The 20,668-nt window shown below is 42.8% G+C and overlaps 1 protein-coding gene across 2 annotated transcripts in view; it reads left to right on the forward strand.

Annotated features, from left to right (window-relative positions):
* The window catches only part of stxbp5a (syntaxin binding protein 5a (tomosyn)), a 107,590-nt gene that overhangs the window by 53,546 nt on the left and 33,376 nt on the right, over positions 1–20,668 (forward strand). For both annotated transcript variants that reach the window (XM_030047314.1, XM_030047313.1), the window contains 3 exons: positions 3,265–3,399; positions 12,242–12,305; positions 14,351–14,434. In XM_030047314.1, the coding sequence (XP_029903174.1) occupies positions 3,265–3,399; positions 12,242–12,305; positions 14,351–14,434 (283 nt within the window). The remainder of the gene's footprint in view (positions 1–3,264; positions 3,400–12,241; positions 12,306–14,350; positions 14,435–20,668) is intronic.

Raw genomic sequence — 20,668 nt, forward strand, 5'->3', positions numbered from 1 at the left:
ATTCCCTCTCTCCCATTTGTTTCAAATGAGCCATGGTCTCATATCCCTAGCCTACAGTGCGGTTACCCTGAGTTGTGCGAGGGGGGGGGGGACTGTCATAGCAGAGGCAATGTGTTTGGCCGTGAGCCTGCAAGCTGGCAGCTGCCTCCGTGTGTCGTGACCACTTGAAGCTGGAGACTTCACTGGGAGACACATGCATGCAAGCCAAGTGTGAACACAATGACACACAGGCAAACACACACACAAATATGCTTGCACAAACAGTTTAGTTCATATATGCATGCGCACAGACACGCGCAGAAGTGCAATCAGTGAAACACACACTCGCACACGCACACACACACGCGCGCACTTGTAAACTGCGAACAAATTTGTGTAATTATGCTCCTGACACTGGCTCTCTAGTTGGCCCTCTCACAGCCTCTGAGAGCGCCTCAGTTAGTTTGTATCTGCACATGCAAACACACACACAGATAAAACATATTTACATACAACATATATTTACATGCATATGTAATTACATACATGTTGATTCCTCATCAGCGTACACAAACAAAAACGCACATGCACAGACACACACTGAGACGCACATCTGCAAGCAGAAACAAACATGCACATGCACAATGTGTTTGCATATTGTTGCTGCTTGGTTAAAAACCTCCAACCATGACAAAGGCTGCAGGCGTCATTCAAACGCAGGGCATTATGGTTACGCGCAAGACCAGAATGGCTAGTGTTTTGATGTTTTACTTCACCTGAAAGGTCACAATGTCCTCTTTAGGTAAAAAGAAATTCTATGCCTTTTAAAATGCACTGAACAAACTCAAAAAAGCAAGGTGGTCGAGCATAATTCCTGAAAAGCTTTTCACCGGACAACAGCAATATACAACATTATCTGCTTGGCCACCACCTCATGCGCATTGAATCCCTAAAAACGCATAGGCTATGCATAGACAAGGCACATGCAGGTGGAGCTCTCATATCTATCACATTACACGTACTAGATACAACTTTGCCACTAAACACATCATCAAGTCATATTTTTTTTTTAGTTTTCTTTGTTAAATGAGGTCTAAATATTTTGTTTGTGTCTGTATAGTTGAACTCACTCATGTGTGCGAAAGCTAGTTCATGTACCTATGCATATTAATGCGTGCAGGTGTTCAAGTGTTTCCCCTATGCTTGTTTGTGTGTGTGTGTGTGTGTGTGTGTGTGTTTGTGCACCTGTGTGTGCATTTAACTACGTAGATGAGATTCATGTCAAGTAGCCTGACGCCTCTCCTCAAACCTATGGACATATTCATGTAGTACTGCAGAGCATTTGGGCAGGGATGGAAAATGTGTGTGTGTATGTGTGTGTGTGTGTGTGTTTGTGTGTGTGTTTGTGGGTGTGAGTGTGTCTATTCTTAATACTGCCCTGCAGCAAGAGTGTGAGATAGACTCACAGAGAGAGAGAGAGAGAGAGAGAGATACACACAGAAACAGAAATTTAGGGTGTGTGTGCGTGTGTGTGTGTGTGTGTGTGTGTGTGTGTGTGTGTGTGTGTGTGTGTGTGTGTGTGTGTGTGAGATTAGTTTTCAGAATGGAGTCTTGGAGTGAAGGAAGGTGATAGGCTCTCTGAACATGAGGAGAGCCAGGAAATATTCTGAAAGTGACTGCAAGAATATGTTTGCACAGGACTTAGATCCTCCTTGTGTATTAAGTGTGTCTGTACAGTGTATGTACGCAATTGAAACAGCCTCAGTTAATGTTATTTACCTCAGAAAAAAGGTTCTTAAAGTAGATGAGCAAGACTTCTGTGTACACAACACAGATTTGTTTAAACTCGCAATTTTACAGGCGAGGAGATGGCTTTCTCCACTCCATATTACAGTGAGATTTTTGTTCCTTCGCTCTATTAGACTCAGTTGTGTGTTTGTTGGTTTTTGAGTGAAGAGAGAGGAGAAACAGCCTGGAACAGTGCATGGGTCTAATCCCTCCACACATTGTTGTGCACTACATCTTCATATTTGTGGTGTGCTTGTACATACATACGCACAAACTAAATCATCACACGCTTCATATCAGATATATATATATTTTTTTTCTGTTGTGTGAGGACCTCATTTCGTCATTAGTACCACTGGTGGCCAAAAACTCCACTGGTTATTTTGATATGAATGGAATATATGTAAAATAATTGTTGTATGTATTTCTGGGATGTTTACTACATATACAGCTTGGTCTTATCCTGTTATACCCTCTCAGTTCATTTCTGTCTGAGTACAATACTTTATAATCTGTTTCTGAAGGGAAAATCTCTCAATTCAGAAAGTCCTTGCCATATACCTGTGAGGTCTCTCTCGTTTCTTTGACATTGCCAAATTGTGTTACAGCTCTTTTAGCAAAAGTTGAAACACTTAACTTTTAGCTCTGCGCAATCTCAGCAGTAACTATATGCTAATCTCCTACTCGTTTCCATTAACACTAATAATGATGATGATGATGATGATGATTATGATGATGAGAATAATAAAAGACAATACTGTCAATAAGCGTATGTAGCCTTATTTAACCCTCACCCTTTACAAAGTGGTCCATCCCCTCTGTCCTCCCGTTTGTGTGGGTGTGGTATCCCAGTCGATGAAACAGGGATTCTGTTTTTTTTTTTTAGATACTGCGTGGGCCCCGGTCTCTTAAAGTCCACAGGGGAAGTTCTAACCACTTTTCTTATTTAAAAGGATCACAAGAGGAGCGAGGCGACCTTGAAATACTAACAAGGCCGATTACCAAGGTTGTACATTATCATTCCACAGATGAATCTGAGGATGGACTGGAGGATGGATGAAAGAACAAAATGATGAAAAAAGGATGAGATGATGAATGGATAGACACAGCTAAGGAAGGAAAGGTTTATAACCTCTCATTAAGAATCGGTCTGATGGATGGATGAAAGGAAGGAAGAGTAAAGAGTAAATGGATGGATGATGAAAACAGGAGAATTATGGGAGGCCCCTCGCCCTCCTTTAAGCATAGGTCTGGAGAGAGAGACCGCTTGAGTGATTGAAACATCTCTTTGGTTTGCCACTCTCATGTCAATTGCTTTGAGGTGATGGAGTGGTTAAATAATCATCTCAAAGTTTCTCATTTGTGTCATTGTAACGGGAAGGCAAAAGTGACTTTGGTGAAGCCTCTCCTGTATCTAAATTGTGTCTACATCCTGCCTCTCTCACCTTAACTCTTGCTCTTCTTCACTGTCTGACACTTCTCCCCTTCTCTCTCCAGAATAACCTTCTGCCACCTGCCCTTCCAGAGTAAGTGGTTGTACATCGGCACAGAACGAGGGAACATCCACATTGTCAACGTGGAGTCCTTTACGCTCTCAGGCTACGTCATCATGTGGAACAAAGCCATCGAACTGTGAGTGCCGCCGCCCGCCTGTCACCCTCCAATGTTCACTCCCACTCTAATTGCCCTCGGAGTGCTTTGCATTTGTTAACTTGTTCTTCAGATACTGCATGATTTATTAGCTGTGCCTGTATGGACAAGGTCCCACTTACCCAAAGCAAGTCACTTATTCTTAGATCAATACTTGAACTCTCGCTAGCCCTGTGTGAATCAAACTCATAACCTTAGTATTGCAACACACAAGGTCTATTGACTCACCTTGCAGCATTTAAATGAGAAGAGGGATGCTGCATAATCAGCATTTTACCTTTCAAAAGGTTATTGTGGTTTAAATGTAATGAGATAAGAAAGAGTCATTAGGCAGTCTTTTATTTTGAGGCACAGTATCGGACTCCAGGTAGCGAGGGGCCTGTCTCTTTACGGTTTCAATGGATCTGTCAGTTTGATGGGCTCCATTTTGGTTCCCTGCTGTAGAGACTTAAATTATTCACTGGAGCGTTTTGCTGCACGCTTTCCCCTCTTCCCCTCCTGTGCATATGTGTGTGCGGCGAAAGAAAGAGAGGGAGGGGGTGGAACAGGTGTCTGCCGAGATCAGTGTACGGTACACACAGACGTCTCGTCTCGACAGGGCTGCAGGGAAGAAAAGGGGAGCGAGAGAGAGGAGGGAGAAGCTTGAAGAGTGGAGAGAGACAGAGGGAGGGAGGGGAAGGAGAGAATGAATGTGAGGATGACAGAGGAGATGGGAGTGGAATGGATGAGACCGGGCTTCTGCCTGAGGAAAAGGACATGCATAGAGGAGAAGTGATGAAGGAGAGGAATGGAGTGGTGGAGGGAGTAAATGCAGGTAACAGAGGGCAAGGCAAAGATGTTCTACAGGAAAGGAGTCATGCAGAGAAAGGAGGACGCAGAGGTAGATGGAAAAGGTTTCCAATTAAAGAAAAAGGTCAAGAGAAGTAATGACTTATCATGATTAGATGGAGGAGGATAGGTAAATGTAGATGATGAGATAGAAAGGGAGATAACTGGGGTGTTTCTTGACCAAAGGACATTGAATCATTTCCACTTTACCTTCAACTTTTTTACTTCTCATTTGCACAACCTCACTTTAAATTATAAATAGCTCCTTCCACTCATTATTTCAGTCTTTTCTTGCCTCCATTACCAAAGTTTGCTATAGTCATGGACAACATGGAAAAGTTGTGCTTTTTAAGATATTCAGGATGAAACAGCTCTGCATCATTTTGAAAGCCACAGAGATGTTTGATTGAATTGAAAATAACTTGAAAGTCACCTTGGTGGCAAGTAGATCTGGATGTCGTAAAGTTTATCTTTATAGCTTGAATGGACTGCATGCCCATGATACCTTGAAAGCAAATCATTAAAATTCTAGGACAACTACGCTGTAAGACATGAGCATACAAACCTCCGCCAATGCAGAACAGATGCCTGTTGCTGTTATACCCAAAGATATCATTTCTATCACTTCATTTTCAAATTTAATTGATTTTTTTTTTTTACCCCTTAGGATTTGGAATCACGTGCTTCATGTAGCTTCATATTTATTGCCAGGATTATCGTCTAATGGCATAAATCCCATATCTGGATCACCACCAAAACCTAATCACTTGTTCCTTGGCCCAAGGCCTATCTGTCCACTAAATTTCATGAAAATCCATTCACAATTTTTTGAGATATGCAGCTGAGAGTCAATTAAAGTGACTAACAGGGTAAAAACCTTGTTTTAAATTGGATTTCTTTAAGTGTCCTAAACAGAGATAGAAGACTATAATTCTGCAAAGTGAATCTGGGTTTGGTTATTAAAGCTTCTACCTCCAACTTCAGGATGGAGCTAGATTAATATTCATCCTTATGCATCCATTTACCATACCCGTTTATTCATAATCAGGATCATGGTAGGCTGAGCCTGTCCCAGCATTCATTGGGTAGAAGGCAGGAAAACACCCTAGACATGTTTCTAGTCCATCACAGGGGTAACATACAGACACGTTTTGGCAATGTAGAGTATTCTTGTAGTAGTAGTTCACCAGTGTGAATGGTAGAACTTTTCATTTGCAATGATAAATGTTCATCGCCAGTCTTTTGCTATGAATGTATTACTGAAGTATTCATGGGAAAGCCATTAAAACTGAGTAGCAAAATGTGTAGGAACCTTAACTCTCTCCTCAACAATATTCAACAAGGTCAGTCTTCCCTCTCTTATTTCCTTCTTTCCTCATCAGTTCCTCTACGCACCCAAAGATACTCTACTTGACTTGTCATACTTCTTTCGCTCATGGTGCTCTTCCTCCCTTAACAGCTGTGTTATGCTGCAAACATGCTTTGATATGGTGTGGTGTCCATCCCTCTCCATATTGCAGATCTGCTGGATTAGTCTTGGGGAAATTAGGTTTCCGCATTTATTGGTTTAGGCTGCCATCTAAACAGTCGCACAGTCATTGTTCAGTAAGTGTTAAGATTATGTCTTTAAGGTGGCACCTGTGCCAAGAATCGATTCTCGAATTTGTTACAGATTTGAGTTTGTATATCCGTGTGTGTGTGTGTGTGTGTGTGTGTGTGTGTGTGTGTGTGTGTGTATCTGTGGTTTTCTTTGATGCAGATCAGAGAGGCGTGAGGTCTCTTATTCTCTTGTACTATCTCTCGTCTCTCTGCCAGCTGTGAAGAAGGGAGGGATGCTCTACAGATAGCCTCCCTATTGCCTGTTGTCCTCTTTTGATGCTGACAGTGGATTGGGTGGCTCAGAGAAAGTGAACAATAGGACTCAGTATTTCACAGCATTCCAGACATATGCACAAATGTGGGTGGACATGCACACAGACTTCCCATTATTATAGGATCATACCAGGCCTATTGTGACTTCTTGGCAATAGTCGTGAACCCATTTCACATCTCTCCACAAAGATTGGCTGCATAAGTGTGTTCAGAATATGCTTTGATATCTGCAAAGTCAAGGCTAACTTACCCCAATTCACTCATGATCAAGTTGAAAAAAAGTGAAAAACTGCTCTGTGAAACTTGAAAGTTACTATACGTAAGTAATTACCTCCACCATGCAGGTGAAACCTCCATTATTGGGTTATTGTCCCGTCCATCTGTCCCATCAGTCTGTCTGTCTGTCAGCAGGATTGCTCAAAAAGTACCGAATGGATTTGCATCTAATTTGGTGGAAAGGTTAGTCATAGGCCAGTGAAGAAGTGAATTACTTTTTAGGCCAATCTTCCTCAAGGAAACGTGTCAGTGGGCGCAGCTGAAACAGGGCTGTAGTTTCCAGTTGCATCCATGCAACATCACAAAGCTCGGCATTGAGCTTGGTCATGGGCCAAAACAGCACTGATGACCTGTTCCTGCTGATTGGCTGAAATGGACGTGTCCTATGACACAAGCATTGCTTAATGGGGGCGGGACTTAGCACAAACAGTGTTGTAACTTCCCGGCGTTATTTTGGCAGAGGTCTGCAGAGGTCTTTCTTTGTTACTTACATTTGTGATGACACATAAAATCTCATCTTTTAATACTACAGTTTACAAATTTAAGCTAATCCTTGCTCTTCTGTTCTATTCTGTAATGCTTAGAAAATCAGTCAAACGGTATTTTTAGGCAGTTTGTCCCATACAATGAATGTCAGATAGTTAGGGCAATCACGGGGGAAATGTTTGTTTTCCCCTGATTGATAAGGTCATTTGACAGCATGCCTGAATTGTCCCGGTGAGGTAAATTCCACCTGTATGGTACTCAAACAAATTCATGGGCTGTGTTTTCTATTCTCTTCTCGTCTATTCTACTGTGCTTCCTGTGTTGAGGCTAGGTTGTATGCACTGGGGTCAAAATCCCTGGGGCCCTGCTATTTGGAGACAAGCTACAGTCGCTGTGCCAGTGGCCTGAGGCCTGGCCTGGCCCGGTGCTCTGTGTATTAGTGTGACTCAGACCGCTGTTCCCGAGCTACTGTACTGGAAAGACCAACAGACACATACATAACCTACATAACCTGATGCATGGCACTACAGTTCAGTCAGTGCTGCAGGCACCAAGGCCTGGCCATGTGTGGATCCACGTATTGTTCACATGATGGATAATGTGCCTGCATGTGTGCACTGTATGTGCGAGCCTGTGTGTACGTCTGCCTGTGTGTGTGTGGTTGTCTCATTGGTTCAGCCAGATGATCACTGGGTACAGAGAGCCAGGCAGAAGTGGGGCAGGAGTGGCGAAATGTTAACGGCTCACGATGACACATAGTTCACTTGAACATGTTGGCCCGAGGCCTCTCTTGTTCCCTCCTTCATTCATTTTCCCCTGTTCTCCTACTCAGTACCCTGGAGCTATTATGAATACTTGTTGGGATTTTTTTATGCTTCAGCCCATGTTGAGTTCTTGTTTCTGTACATATGTGTGTGTGTGTGTGTGTGTGTGTGTGTGTGTGTGTGTGTGTGTGTGTGTGTGTGTGTTTGTGTTTTATGAGCCTGCATTCTGTGTATATGTGTTTATGTGTGATTTTTCTGTTTATATGTCTGAGTGTGTGTGTATTTTTCTGCATGTGTATGTGTGTTTGAGTGTGTGTGTCTGCATTAAACAGAACAGAGACAGAGAGGCTTCTCAGCCGGTGTCACAGTACACCAGGGGAGCCATCTCAGTCACCAACAGTCCAAACCTCACGGCCCTCCATGAGCCTTCCAGGGCCCCAGGCTCGAGGTGCTGGTCCAGTGCAGTGGCCTGTCCTGGGGATACAATCATCTAACACCACCAAGATGCACTCACTGAGTCTGGAGGTGTGGTACAGCTGGGCCCGAAGCTGCTTCTGGAGTATAATTATTCATGCTGGAATAATTATACGGGTGGAAACACGTGCACACTCTGCCGAGGTCACATGAGGCCACATACTGTACTGGCATGTTGCTGGGGGGGTGTTAATGCTGTGTTGCCGGGGTGACATTGTCATGGTGACTGCGTCTCCGCTGCCTCAGAGTGTGTCACCCATGGTGACACCAGCTGTTCTGAGCTCCACTGTGTGTGTGTGTGTGTGTGTGTCTTTGTGAGTGAATGTGTTAGTGTCACTGAATATGTCAGTGAGTGTATCAGTCCTTAGATTTAACCTCACTTGTAGGTATATAGTGCACATGTGGAGAGGTGTGGATGCTTGTGCTGTTGTGTGTGTGTGTGTGTGTGTGTGTGTGTGTGTGCCTCTCCTTGGCCAAGGTGAAGGCTCACCAGCCAGTTGGGTTTGCCCTGCACGGATATGTTGTCAAGTTCAATGAAGTGTTACCATTCCCACAGCTTATAGATACTCCCTGTGTGGAGTACATACCCTGGGGCATTGGCTTTATGTTGTGTGTGTGTGTGTGTGTGTGAGTGTGAGTGTGTGTGTGTGTGTGTGTGTGTGTGTGTGTGTGTGTAACAATGGGTCTTTGGAAAGTGTGCATTGTTGGAAGGGAGGAATATTTGATCTATAAAGAGGGTTGTGATGCGATAGAAGTTTATAACAGGCCATTGTTTGAACTGAAGTTGCAAATGGGCCTGGATTCTCAAGAGTTTATGATGTATGGAAAAAGTGTGAACCTTGTTATGTGGCATTTGGTCTCAGGTTTGGTAGATTGTGTGTCTATATTTCAATATGAAGACGTGAATCTGGTATCCAAACATCACATGCGTTGTTGTGCACATACACACACGTGCATACATACACGCCCAAATGTTCTTGTACCCAGGGCCCCTCTTTATGTCCTCTGCAAATGAGTCATTAGCAACACACAGGCAAAAAAAAAAAAGTGTGGTTATAGGAGCGTGTTTAACAAGTTAAGCAGACGTTGTTTGTGTGTACGTGTGTGTGTGTGTGTGTGTGTGTGTGTGTGTGTGTGTGTGTGTGTGTGTGGGTGTGTTCGTGTGTTTGTGGCAGAGAGAGTATGGATGATTTTGGGAGGCTGTCAGTGCTCTGCCCATCCTGCCTCTGTTGCCATGGTGATCCCTTTCTCCAAACCTGAGCGTGTATGTGTGTAGTTTGTGAATTTTTTTCATGTCAAATATATTTACAGTGTAATAAAACAGGTTTCTTACGATGTTTCACAGAGAAAGCAAAGCGCGTATGATGATTTAATATGCAAGGATAAGGCTTTTGTGTGTACATTGGCTGCACTTAGTAATTCTTTAAGAGAATAAGTGATCCTCATGTGTGTGCATTTCACCTGGGTTAGGTATTGAAGATGTCTCTTAATTGTGCTTACATGCAAATGCGTTTGTATGTGTGTGATACTGTGGATTGCTGTGAGCTGAGAGACAGCCAGTGAGGAGGGATTAGATAAATCAACAGCTCCAGCTGCAGCAGAGCTTAGGTAATAAGGCTCCAGCACTAACAGGCTAAATATAGAGACAACTGACTGACTGCCTGCCTGCCCACTAACTGCTACCGTCTAATATACACACATTGCTGTAGATGCCTCCCTTCTCTTCTTTCTGCCTTTGCTAATACACAGTCATCGATTCATGCAAAACCAAACTGAATCGACAATGAAAAAAACAGATAGATATACATGCAGGGCACAAACATCCCAAGCTTAAAGGTTCCCACCCGAACAATGTTTTCAGAATGAAACGTGAAGGTTTTTGTAATTTCATTTGCCCTGACATGATGGTGGCCACGTCGACTTTTACATAATTGTCTGTCCCAGCTATCTTCGAACTCTAGGATGCTAAGGATGAGTGGCAATGTGCTGCTATGGGGGCGACCAAACATTTTGACACATTTTGCTTCTGTCAAAAATGTATTTAAGCAAAGTCCTCTCGGTGGGTGTCCGTCCGTATTTCTGCATGCCAAAAGTTGAAGCTGTCGGAGCGGCATACTGTAATTATCCATCCAATTCTTCACTAACCTTTCAGAGACTGTGAGAAGAAATGAAAAACAAACTAATTTCACAGCTTCAGAGTTACGTAAACACCAACCTGCCCACGAGCAAAGGTAGAAACAGAACTAGCGTGGCATGGCATGATATTAGTACAGCAATCGGACACACAAGTTGGTCATGTAGAACCAAATTGTGAGTCCTGATGTTGATATTTTAGCTTGCTCCTAAGTGTCCTGCAGCAATAACAATGAGTCTGCCAATTGGAAGATCCATGTTGAGATGCATGTTTTTGTGTTTACTCGATTAAACCTGCATGTTGTTGGACTGCATTCCAGTCAAAGAGCAGCCTGATAGTAAACCGATCCATACATTCACCCTGTATATTTTGTCCATTTTGCTCTGCCTTAAGTTTAATGGAAAACTCTGAATTAAAACACATAAGCACTGTTTAAACAGGGGCTGGTTGTTAACACTGTTGGTGCCACTGTTTGCTGATTTAGGATATAATCTCAGTTTTCCCCTTTGTAAACTCACCCAATACAGTGCACATAGAGAGCAGCTGCAGCTTAACCGGGGAAAGAAGTGTGCTCTCCCTTTTCTGTGCTGGATTTCTCCCTGTATGTTTGTTTAACATCACTGCAAATCACAAGTCTACAAGGAAGCCTTTGCTGATTTATTTTTAGGGTTTGACATGGAAACTCCACAGCCAACACTTCTGTAACACTTCTTGTAGCTGTGCTGAGGATTTTTACCACTGACATCATTCACTTGGACTCACATTTGGCTAGTTAGTGGCAGAATAAAAAAAAAAAAAAGACACAAAAAACACCAAACACCAACAAAAGGGCAGCAGAAACAGAATGTAAATCACTCATGCAAGCTTTTAAAAAGTGTGTTTCACGCTGGAGTTTTCCTTAAAGACATGTTCCAATGCAAGGTCAGATTCTTCTCTTTGCCTCCTCGTAGACTACACTTGGCCTGTCTCTTCTTGTCCGTCATCATTTCCTTTACATGCTTGTCTTTGACTGGCATAGCGGTTAAGTTTTAGGGTCCAACGGCCACTGTCTTTGGCTATAACTTTCCCTGGCTTTCTTTAGCCCACATCATACTCTTGAAGCCAGGGTAGAGGGTAGGACCTTAGGTAAATACTGTTTCCACTTGGCCAGGGGAGCGGAGATTTGACATCCGGCAGTCTGGAGGGGAGAGTCGACATGGGGGGGAGGAAGAGGCGAGCAAGATTTTTGTGCTCGTCTTTGCTGCAGACATACCAATGCACACACCCACACAACACACACGCACGCATATACACACAGCCGTTGGGGGACTGCATGGCTGACAGAGCCATCCATCACATCCTTCAGTGAGCTTATGTCTTTGAACAGCCTTTTAGAGCCTCGAAGTGGTTGGCAGCTCTGTCCTCCCCACTGGACCTCTTCCACATGTTCAAAGACGCTTCCCACAGAGCTTTATGTTAACCTTCTTATACATTCTAGGCCATGCGTATCTATGTGATGTGACTGAACCCTCATGTGATACTTGTATACTTCTGTGGCCTTGTTTTGGTTTCCAAGAGCTGTATTGTGGTTTGAAGAGAAAATTCTTTGATAAAAAAAAAAAACTCTCTGTCTGTCTCTCTCTCTCCCTCTCTCTCTCTCTCTCTCTCGTGCTCTCAATTCAGCTCAGTTCAGTTCAATTCAAAAGGGCTTTATTGGCATGAAACGCAAACATACTTACTGCCAAAGTATATGCAGTGTACAAGACGAATGCAAATTAAAAGTTAGTGACGACACAAATGAAACTGGAGAATCAGTCACAAAAATGGATGCATCTGTACAGCATCCATACAGTTTATCAAATGATAAATGTTAGGTTTTCATTGCTTCTGTCATGAATTCTGACATTTTTATTCTCTCTCTCTCTCTCTCTCTCTCTCTCTCTCTCTCTCTCTCTCTCTCTCTCTCTCTCTCTCTCTCACCCTGTGTGTTCTCCCTGTCGCCGCACATAAGGTCTTCTAAGGCCCACCCTGGACCAGTTGTCCACATAAGTGACAACCCCATGGATGAGGGAAAGGTAAGAAACAGCTAATTTCTTCTCACAAACATGCAGAAATTCTCAAACACACATACCTATAACACTCACTGTGTCACTGCTAGCGCTATTTTGACACAACCACATTTTGATCATTTGCATGTCCTGTAATAGATTTCAAAATGTATGGGCATAATTTGACTTGGGACCGCAAGAATGCGAATTGAATCCCTCAGGCTATTAGGAGAAAAAAACAGGTGGGGGGAGTGCATTTGCCCTCTCTTACTGCCCACAATTCAAATTCCCTTGAGCAAGGCACTGGACCCCCAATTGCTCAAGTGGAGCTGCTCAGTGGCCAGAAGTGTCAGCCTGTGGTTGAAGTGGGCAGCTCCCGGGTGGTTTGTGTGGAACTGTGTTAGTGTGAAACAGGGCAATGCTGAAAAGGAGCTTATGTGCTCAGCAAACCTGCCCTGGATAAATAATGGTGAAAAAAAGAGTGATTCATAAAGGCACTGCAAAAAACAAACAAACAAACAAACAAAAAAAAAACATTTGCTCTGGCATTGTGGTGTAGTTCCAACTTATGATTATCTACTTTTAAAATCATTTCATCAAAATATCACTAAAAGCTGTGTGTTTAAGTGCTGTCCTGAGAAACAGTTGGCAGTTAATAATAAATCTGGCAATTACCACTTAAATCAATATTAATGATCCTTTTGGGTATATAAAGGTCTGATTTCAACTTCTCCTGTGACCATATCAGTTATGAAAGTCTGTACAGAATATGTTTTTAGCTTAGACTTTCAATTCACTCTGAATTTCAGTGTGAAAGAAACCGCTCTGTGAAACTTGGATGTCGCTACACGTAGGCATTTCTGTCTTGTGAATACAATTAAGACTGTTGACATTAAGTCAACAGAAGACCCGTACGGTCCTTTAAGGGCCGGTCTCCAGCTAATTCACTTTGTGGTAATCATAGCTGAAGCACATTGTGTGATACAACCTCTTGCCTTAATGGATTTATAACTTTGCCTGTCTTAGTTTTTCTGACGTATTTAGTTTGCAGCCCATTGTCCTTGCGCATGGACATGAATGATCAGGGGCAGGGTAATCACCTCAAGTTACCGTACGGCAGATTTTGCGCTGTCATTGCTGAGTTTTATGAGTGCGGGCCATAGACTAATCTAATTTAACACTGATGGTTGTTGATATCCATTACACACAGCCATAGCATTTCTAACCCATTTTTCACATTAATTGCCCTCAGATTGGGTTCCAAACCATCCCAAGTGTCACACGTCTTCAAGACATCACATAACAATACATTTTTTTTTTTTTTTTTTTTTTTAACAACAGGCTCCTTTATCCTTCAAAGGATTAGCTTTTAGAGAAGCCTGGTCTCATTATTCTTTTTTATCTCGTGTTATAATCCAAAGCAATTTCCTGTGACATGGAGTATGAATTACCTTTGAACAGCATACTTGAAATGTCTATCAATCTTTCAAGAGGAGGCACGACTCACTGGTGCTTTAGTTGTTTGACTCTGAAGGTGCAACGTCAGAATAAAATATTATTTGTCCCATTTCACCTTTACAGTGTTTCTATTTTTCAACACGCGTATCTGGCGTGACTTTGGTAGCTGTCAGCCTCCATCAGTACATGTTCCTTGGAGCATTATTCAACCGTAGCATTCAGGATTTCTTGCTGAATGCTAAAGGGAAGCTAATTCATGAAAAGGCGATTCCGGACTTTGGACTTTGATTACAGTCTGATTATACTTTTTCCAGTCTTGCCAGCGGTTTGTATGAGCTCTAAAAATGAGTCTCCAAAAATTCACACATTTCAGAACCCAAGTCTGACATTTCTCATGTTAAAATGCCAGTTCAATTATCATCCTCTGTGAATCAAGGTGGGAGGCTTGTCGCCTCGGCTGCTGTAGTCTGTTTACACCTGACTTCCTTTCATGCTGTGTGTGAATGTCAAATGTATTGCTCATTTTTTTCCCTCCATTGTAGGGGTCTATTCTATTTCCCCTCTGTCAGTTCTCCCACCTATCTCACTGACTGCCTGTCGCTCTTCTTCTCCAGCTTATAATTGGATTTGAGTCTGGGATCGTGGTCCTGTGGGATCTGAAATCAAAGAAGGCCGACTATCGCTACACTTATGACGAGGTAGGCAAATCTCCTCTGTTTTCTCTCTTCATAACAGCTTTCCGTTATTCCCTCCTCGTGTGATCTGAAGAATACTTAATAATACCGAAAAAATGAAATGACATTGTATCACATATTCATGAAGGACAAGCGGTAAATACACATGGATGTGTGGTTTTATGTGTGTGTGTCATGGAGTGTATTCGCCTTCATGAGGTGTTCTTTGTCCGAGATGATGTTGAAGAGGTGGGGGAGCTCCAGAGTAGGAGGCCGCTCATTTGAGTTTATCAGGATCATGAATTAAGCCTGTGCTCTGATATGCATATCACACACACACATACACACACAAACAGACTTCTCAGAGCATTCATCTCATTGCTCATCAGTGATTTAAAGCTGACTGTACAAATGGAGAGTGCTGACTGGTACGAAACTGAATAGGAGCACCTCCTGTTTAATCTCGATGGGGTAGTGGAAGATGACAGCGTTGTCTTTGTAGGAAATGGCATTTCAAACCTGCATTGTTTAATGAAGACGAATCTGAGGTCTCGGCTTACCTGCAGTGAGAGTTTGACACCGAAACGACTCTAACTGGATTGTATCTTGCCATCCTGCTACATGAAAAAATGCATCAAAGCTATTCTTTTATGATTGCCGCTTCCATACCAAGCATCGTGTATATTAAATGTGCCACTTCTAAAGACATCCTCAGTGTGCAACAAGCAACTCAAACCAACCAGAAAAATATTTGGTTTGCTCCCCAGAGTCATGACAACTAAATAAAAAATGGTTTCGCCGTGAAAATGTCTTTCCAGGATGAATTTGGGAAATGCAGTTTTAATGATTTCATGATTTATACAGTAGGATGAGAGACATCGGTGTCCCCAGAGTGAAATTACAAGAAGCAGCTTGTATACTGTAGGCTTTGCTTGCATATTATGGTTTGAAAAGGACAGCTTCGTTTTCTAAAAGGTCTACCTTTTTAAAGCAGTGAGTCATGTGGCATTATTTGCTCCCCCTACGGCAATATGTCTATAAATAAAAGCAGACAGAACAATAAAATAGAAGCAGTGTCACGGCTCCTTAGGCCCCCCTTCAGAATTGGCATATTTGTGGTATCTAGAACGGGCTTGATAATTTTGCTGTATTGCAGAACACACACTGAAATCTAATGGTTTTCTTTTACAAAACACAGATTTCTGCCTATGCCATTTCCTCTTGCCACAGTTACAGTCATTTCAATTTAAAGCAAACCAACAATTACGTTACTATCTGAGCTGCCTGCCAACTGTTTGATTTGTGATTTGATTTGTTTGGTGCGTCTGCACACGGAGGCTTATTTCTGCTTATGTAGTTGCTGTATTGGGAATGGAGAGGCATTTCTTTTTTGCCTCATTTTTAAGCGATACGTTTGTTTATGTGCGTAAAATGTATGGAATTATTTAGAATGGCACAGAATGCATTTTGTCACTTCATCACTGTGTAACTTACTGCTGTGTTGCATCCTTTCGCCGGACGTCAGCACAGTCCAACAGGGCAGTCGTTTAAAACTTGAGAACCGTGATGTATCACCTTTCGAAAAACAGGCAGAAATCAGGCTGAAAAAATGGATGCAGACCATTCTCTCTAACAGATTGTAATGCCTCTGTTTTTCGCTTGCACAAATCCATTCTTTTGGCTACTTCTATGCCGTAAATTGCACTCCTACAGGTTTAATCTGGCATGTTGGTTTACCTAGGAAGTCGTGCTAGCAAGCTGGCTGCGACTATTGTGAGCCTTGGGTTTTCAGAAAGGAGATATATCATAGTTTTTAAAAGGCTTAAACGATTGCCCCCGTTAGACTGTACTGAAGCCCAGAGAGAAGATGCATCACACTGGCAATTTGCTCAGTATTTATGGGATCGAGGATGTTGTGCTCTGTCCAATTCTAAATGATGTAAGACAGCGTTTTAATGAGGTCTGGGCTCAAAACATGTATGATCGGATTTTCAGTCTGCCTCAGGTACATTGACAGCTAGATTTTATTTGTTACTGCTCTATGAACACAGTCTGATCACCCACAGCCGAGGGTCTTAGAGTCTGAATGGGAACGTCCTGAATGTACATGGGAGATTCCATTCATCAATTCGTAATTGAGGTTAAAGCGAAGTGAATGGCTTTGGGTACATGCACACACAGGCAACACACAATTAACGTGTGCATGGACATACAGGGGTGTACGTAATACTTAGACACAGACGCAGAGCCAAACAGCCTGTTTAAGATAATGAGATTATCCTAACACCCATGCTGGTGCTCACCTCATTGGCAGTGCTGTGGTGCTGTAAGCACGCTGCGATAACAAGAGTCACCCAGGACTACATGGATACACACACACACACACACACACAAAGGAGAGTGGATTTTGTATATAGTGTGTACAAATCTCTCTCTCCTCTCTCTCTCTCTCTCTCTCTCTCTCTCTCTCTCTCTCTCTCTCTCTCTCTTTCTGTCTCTCTCTCTCTCTCTCTCTCTCTCTCTCTCTCTCTTTCTGTCTCTCTCTCTCTCTCTCACTCTCTTTCTGTCTCTCTGTCTCATGCATTTGCTTTTGCTCCGTCTCCGATAAGCTAATATCCTCCCGCTGCTCCTAGGGCATTACAATCTCTAGTATTGAATCTCCTAAGGGACACGAGTAATTTCTCTAAGGAGAGCTCATCTCCTCTCTCCAAGCCCCTTCAGTTACACGTCTCCAGAGACCGGGGGGGTCGGGAGGAACTTGGGGACTTAGACTGTTTCTCATTTGCTCACAGTAATTTACACCGAGGAGGGGAGCAAGCCTGCAATGCACAGCCATGCCGTTATGTTTCAGAATGTCTTTGGTTTATCCCTTTGGCAAGTACGTCCAAATGGTTTTCAAGATCAAGTACACTAAAAGTTTAATTTGGCCCTTGACCAGCCTTCAAGGGCGCAGAAGAGCATCCTTGTGCGCATCCTGCTGTGCTGCCTCACTGGGGAAATTTGGCTGTGGTTGCACCACGTCTTGTCTAATATTGCTGTTTTGGACGAGGCTATGGCCAGCACATTATGAAATGTACAAAAATGCTAAGGAGAGACTTCTTGGGGAGATAAATACCCCAGAGTTTTGTGATGGCTTGGCAAGTTTTTAAAAGGAAGGGTGAAGGGCATCGCAATGGCTTTTGTTGTGTTGACTGGGCAAGGTGACAAAGACAGTGAGGATTGATGCGACCAGCTTGATTGCTATGGATGCCTGCGTCTAATTTCAGAATTTCCACTACTTGGCTCTTTTCTGCAATTATACTTATATTTCATATTTATGGTAACATTTATGATAAGAAGAGGGGGGGATGTTTAATTGGGCTTAGCTGCGTGTTTGCAGATTCCACGGTTATATGGCTTTTGCAAACAATACCTGTGAAATGGCTTTTTACAGCTATCAAATCCATTGCAGGCTGTACTTTTTCCTGCCGTGCACTTTCATTCGAACAGTAGTTGCCTGGAAGCTTGCCACCAAGAATCAAAGTTGTAGCCTGAAACGAACAAGGAAGCTTTTTTTTTTTTTTTTTTTCTCAAGCACCAAAGTAACCCGGCAGAGCGTTCAGTGATGGGCTCAGGCTTTGGAATAAGAATGTCTCAAAGTGTGTATTTTAGTTTTGATGGAAAATCAAACTGAATTGGATCTTGGTCCAGTGGAAGGCAGTCCATGGTCTAGTGATCCGCAGTTATGGATGAGTCTGAAATGATAGAGAAAAGTGTTTTTATGCATTGCGAATAAAGTTGGTTCCTGTATCCTTGAGATATTTTTAGCGATTCTTGCAAAGACTGTCAAGCTGCATCAGCATATAGAGGGCCCATATGGAAAATAGTGTAATTGTTATGACTCAAATTAAGTCAGTCTATCTTTGTTACAGACACTGCCACACTGTAGAGATGCCAGCGAATCAGGGAATTGAACCTGGCTCCCAGACAACAAAGTTTCACTGTGCCAAAGTTGGAGTTGAAAAAACAGCAGAGATGGCGTAGAACTTTTTTTTTTTTTTTTTTTACCAGCCATGAAAGAGCTGAGAGAGCATCCCTCCCCCTCAGTGTCTTTCAATGGATGTCTATTCTTAGCTGTGGCTCAGCACTATGGGTTTCCAGTACGTGCCAGCCAGAGAGCATCCGTCACCCAGACCCAGCTCCTCTCTGCTCTCTGCTCCGTCTGACTCAACACCTTGGTCTGTGTCCGGCCCTGATAAATGGCTGGTTTCACAGCCAGATTTGGGTTTCTGTGTCCCTCCTCACCCTGCTGTCCATTTCTGTCTCTTTTGCTTGTTCATTCTTGTGTATTTGTCTTTACCCAACTCTTTTTCGCTTTATACTGTTTTGAATCCACCACTCCTTAAGGTTCAAGGTTCAGATGGGAGGGACAAGTCGTTTCTCCTGCAGTAGCTCAGTGAGATGGCCAGAATTTTTTGGTTATCCCTTTGGTCAGTAGGGCTGTGCTGCCGTGAGATGAACGGATGGTTTGATGGAAAAACTTAAATCAGCCACCCCACCCACCCAACCTTCACAAACACACGCACATAAAAATCTCAAAAGCAGCACAAGTGGAAAAATCACACCTGCGACAACCAGGAATCCATGTATGTGTGAATAAGCAAACAAACAAGTGTTTTTGAACGCACACATATGTAGACACACACATACACAATTCACATACACATACACCTCATTACACAGTGTATACTCCAACAGAGCAGCTGCACGAAAACATACATGATGGGATGAAACCTTTTACTTATTATTTGCCCAGAAGCCAGACACAATTCTCAGAGCTATTATTGAATGCCAACAAATAACACCGTTAAAAAATATGAGCGAACTCCCATAACCACAGAGCATTAATTACATAATTTCCAGGAAATCCACAAGCTGATTTGACTGCTTTGGCTGAGGAGGAGTTTTTGTCATTAATATACTTTAACACCACAGTTTCTATACTGTAGTCAAATACCTGACTCCATTACAAGCATTTTAAATGGTGGCTACAGTTCAGTCAGACTTTTAGACAAATAATTGCAAGCAAATGATTCTTGCTGCTTGTTTTAACTTACTTGGTCTACCAGATGAGTGGGGTTTACTATTTAGGGGAATGCAATGACTGGCAGAAATTTAAACTTACCAGAAAGTTTTTGAAGTATTCTCGATGATGGGCAGCTTGTCTAACTCCATTTGAACTCTCCCTCAGTATATGCAGCAAAATTAAAACTAATTATTTTCAGATACTATTTGAAATCTGGCTTCATTAAGAGATATTTTCTTTGCCGCTATAATCTGTTGAAAAGATAGAAGGACAACTCAACTATTCCTAGCTGATGGGCTTCCTTGCCAGTTGGCATGTCTGGGATAATATCCATTAGAAGATGAAATATGATTCTCTGTATGATGGTCATACTCCATTCAGCTCTATCCATCAGGATGAGTTGTCTTTTATTCCCTATTGCAAGGCCAAGGGTGCTGTGGGTGATGCAGCACCCCCTGTTGGTGAGATGATGCCCTGCGACGCAGTGGCCTGGAGCCTGCAGAGCTCCAAAGCAACCGCCCTCGGTGTGCTTGAATGGGCAAATGAACACAAACAAACACACAGCGGCACTAAGTGACGATGAAATAGTGGAGGAGATGGTCCACAAGGTTGAAACGCATGTGCCGTAAATGGACCTGAAAATGCCAGACACCACCGCAAGAGTACGCAGAACCCCAGCTCGCATTCGAGCAACAACAGAACCACAGGCAGTGTCACGGCAGCAGTGACTTGGCGAGATGAGTTTTATGCTGCTGTTGGTTTGGTGTCAGCAGGGCTGAAGAGAAGCTTTCCCATGAGAAGCAAAGTGAGACAGGGCAGTTACAGTGGCAGCAGTGGACCTGTTAAAATATTGTGCGTAGGTGAAATTTTCTTATGTGCTTTTGGCTTTTGGACATGTTAAAATGTGTGTGTTTGGATATGTGATATTGCAAGTAATACAAAAAGCCAAGAGGCATGCTAGGCTTCATAACAGAAAAAGCTGGCACTGTCCCCTTAGATTTGATTTATCTCCCACTATAGCACTCCCAACTTAAATCATCCTCCAACAGCCTTGTCCTATAGGATCGATACTGCTGCTATGTTCATGGCAATAGTAAGAGGTTGGAAAAAGAGGGGTTTTTTTGTGTGTGTGTTTTAGCCATATATCTTTGAAGCTGGAAGTGATCCTCATTTTTACAGAAAATATTAACCAC

Source organism: Myripristis murdjan, chromosome 24 (assembly GCF_902150065.1).
Source record: "Myripristis murdjan chromosome 24, fMyrMur1.1, whole genome shotgun sequence".
In the NCBI taxonomy this organism is placed as follows: Eukaryota; Metazoa; Chordata; class Actinopteri; order Holocentriformes; family Holocentridae; genus Myripristis; species Myripristis murdjan.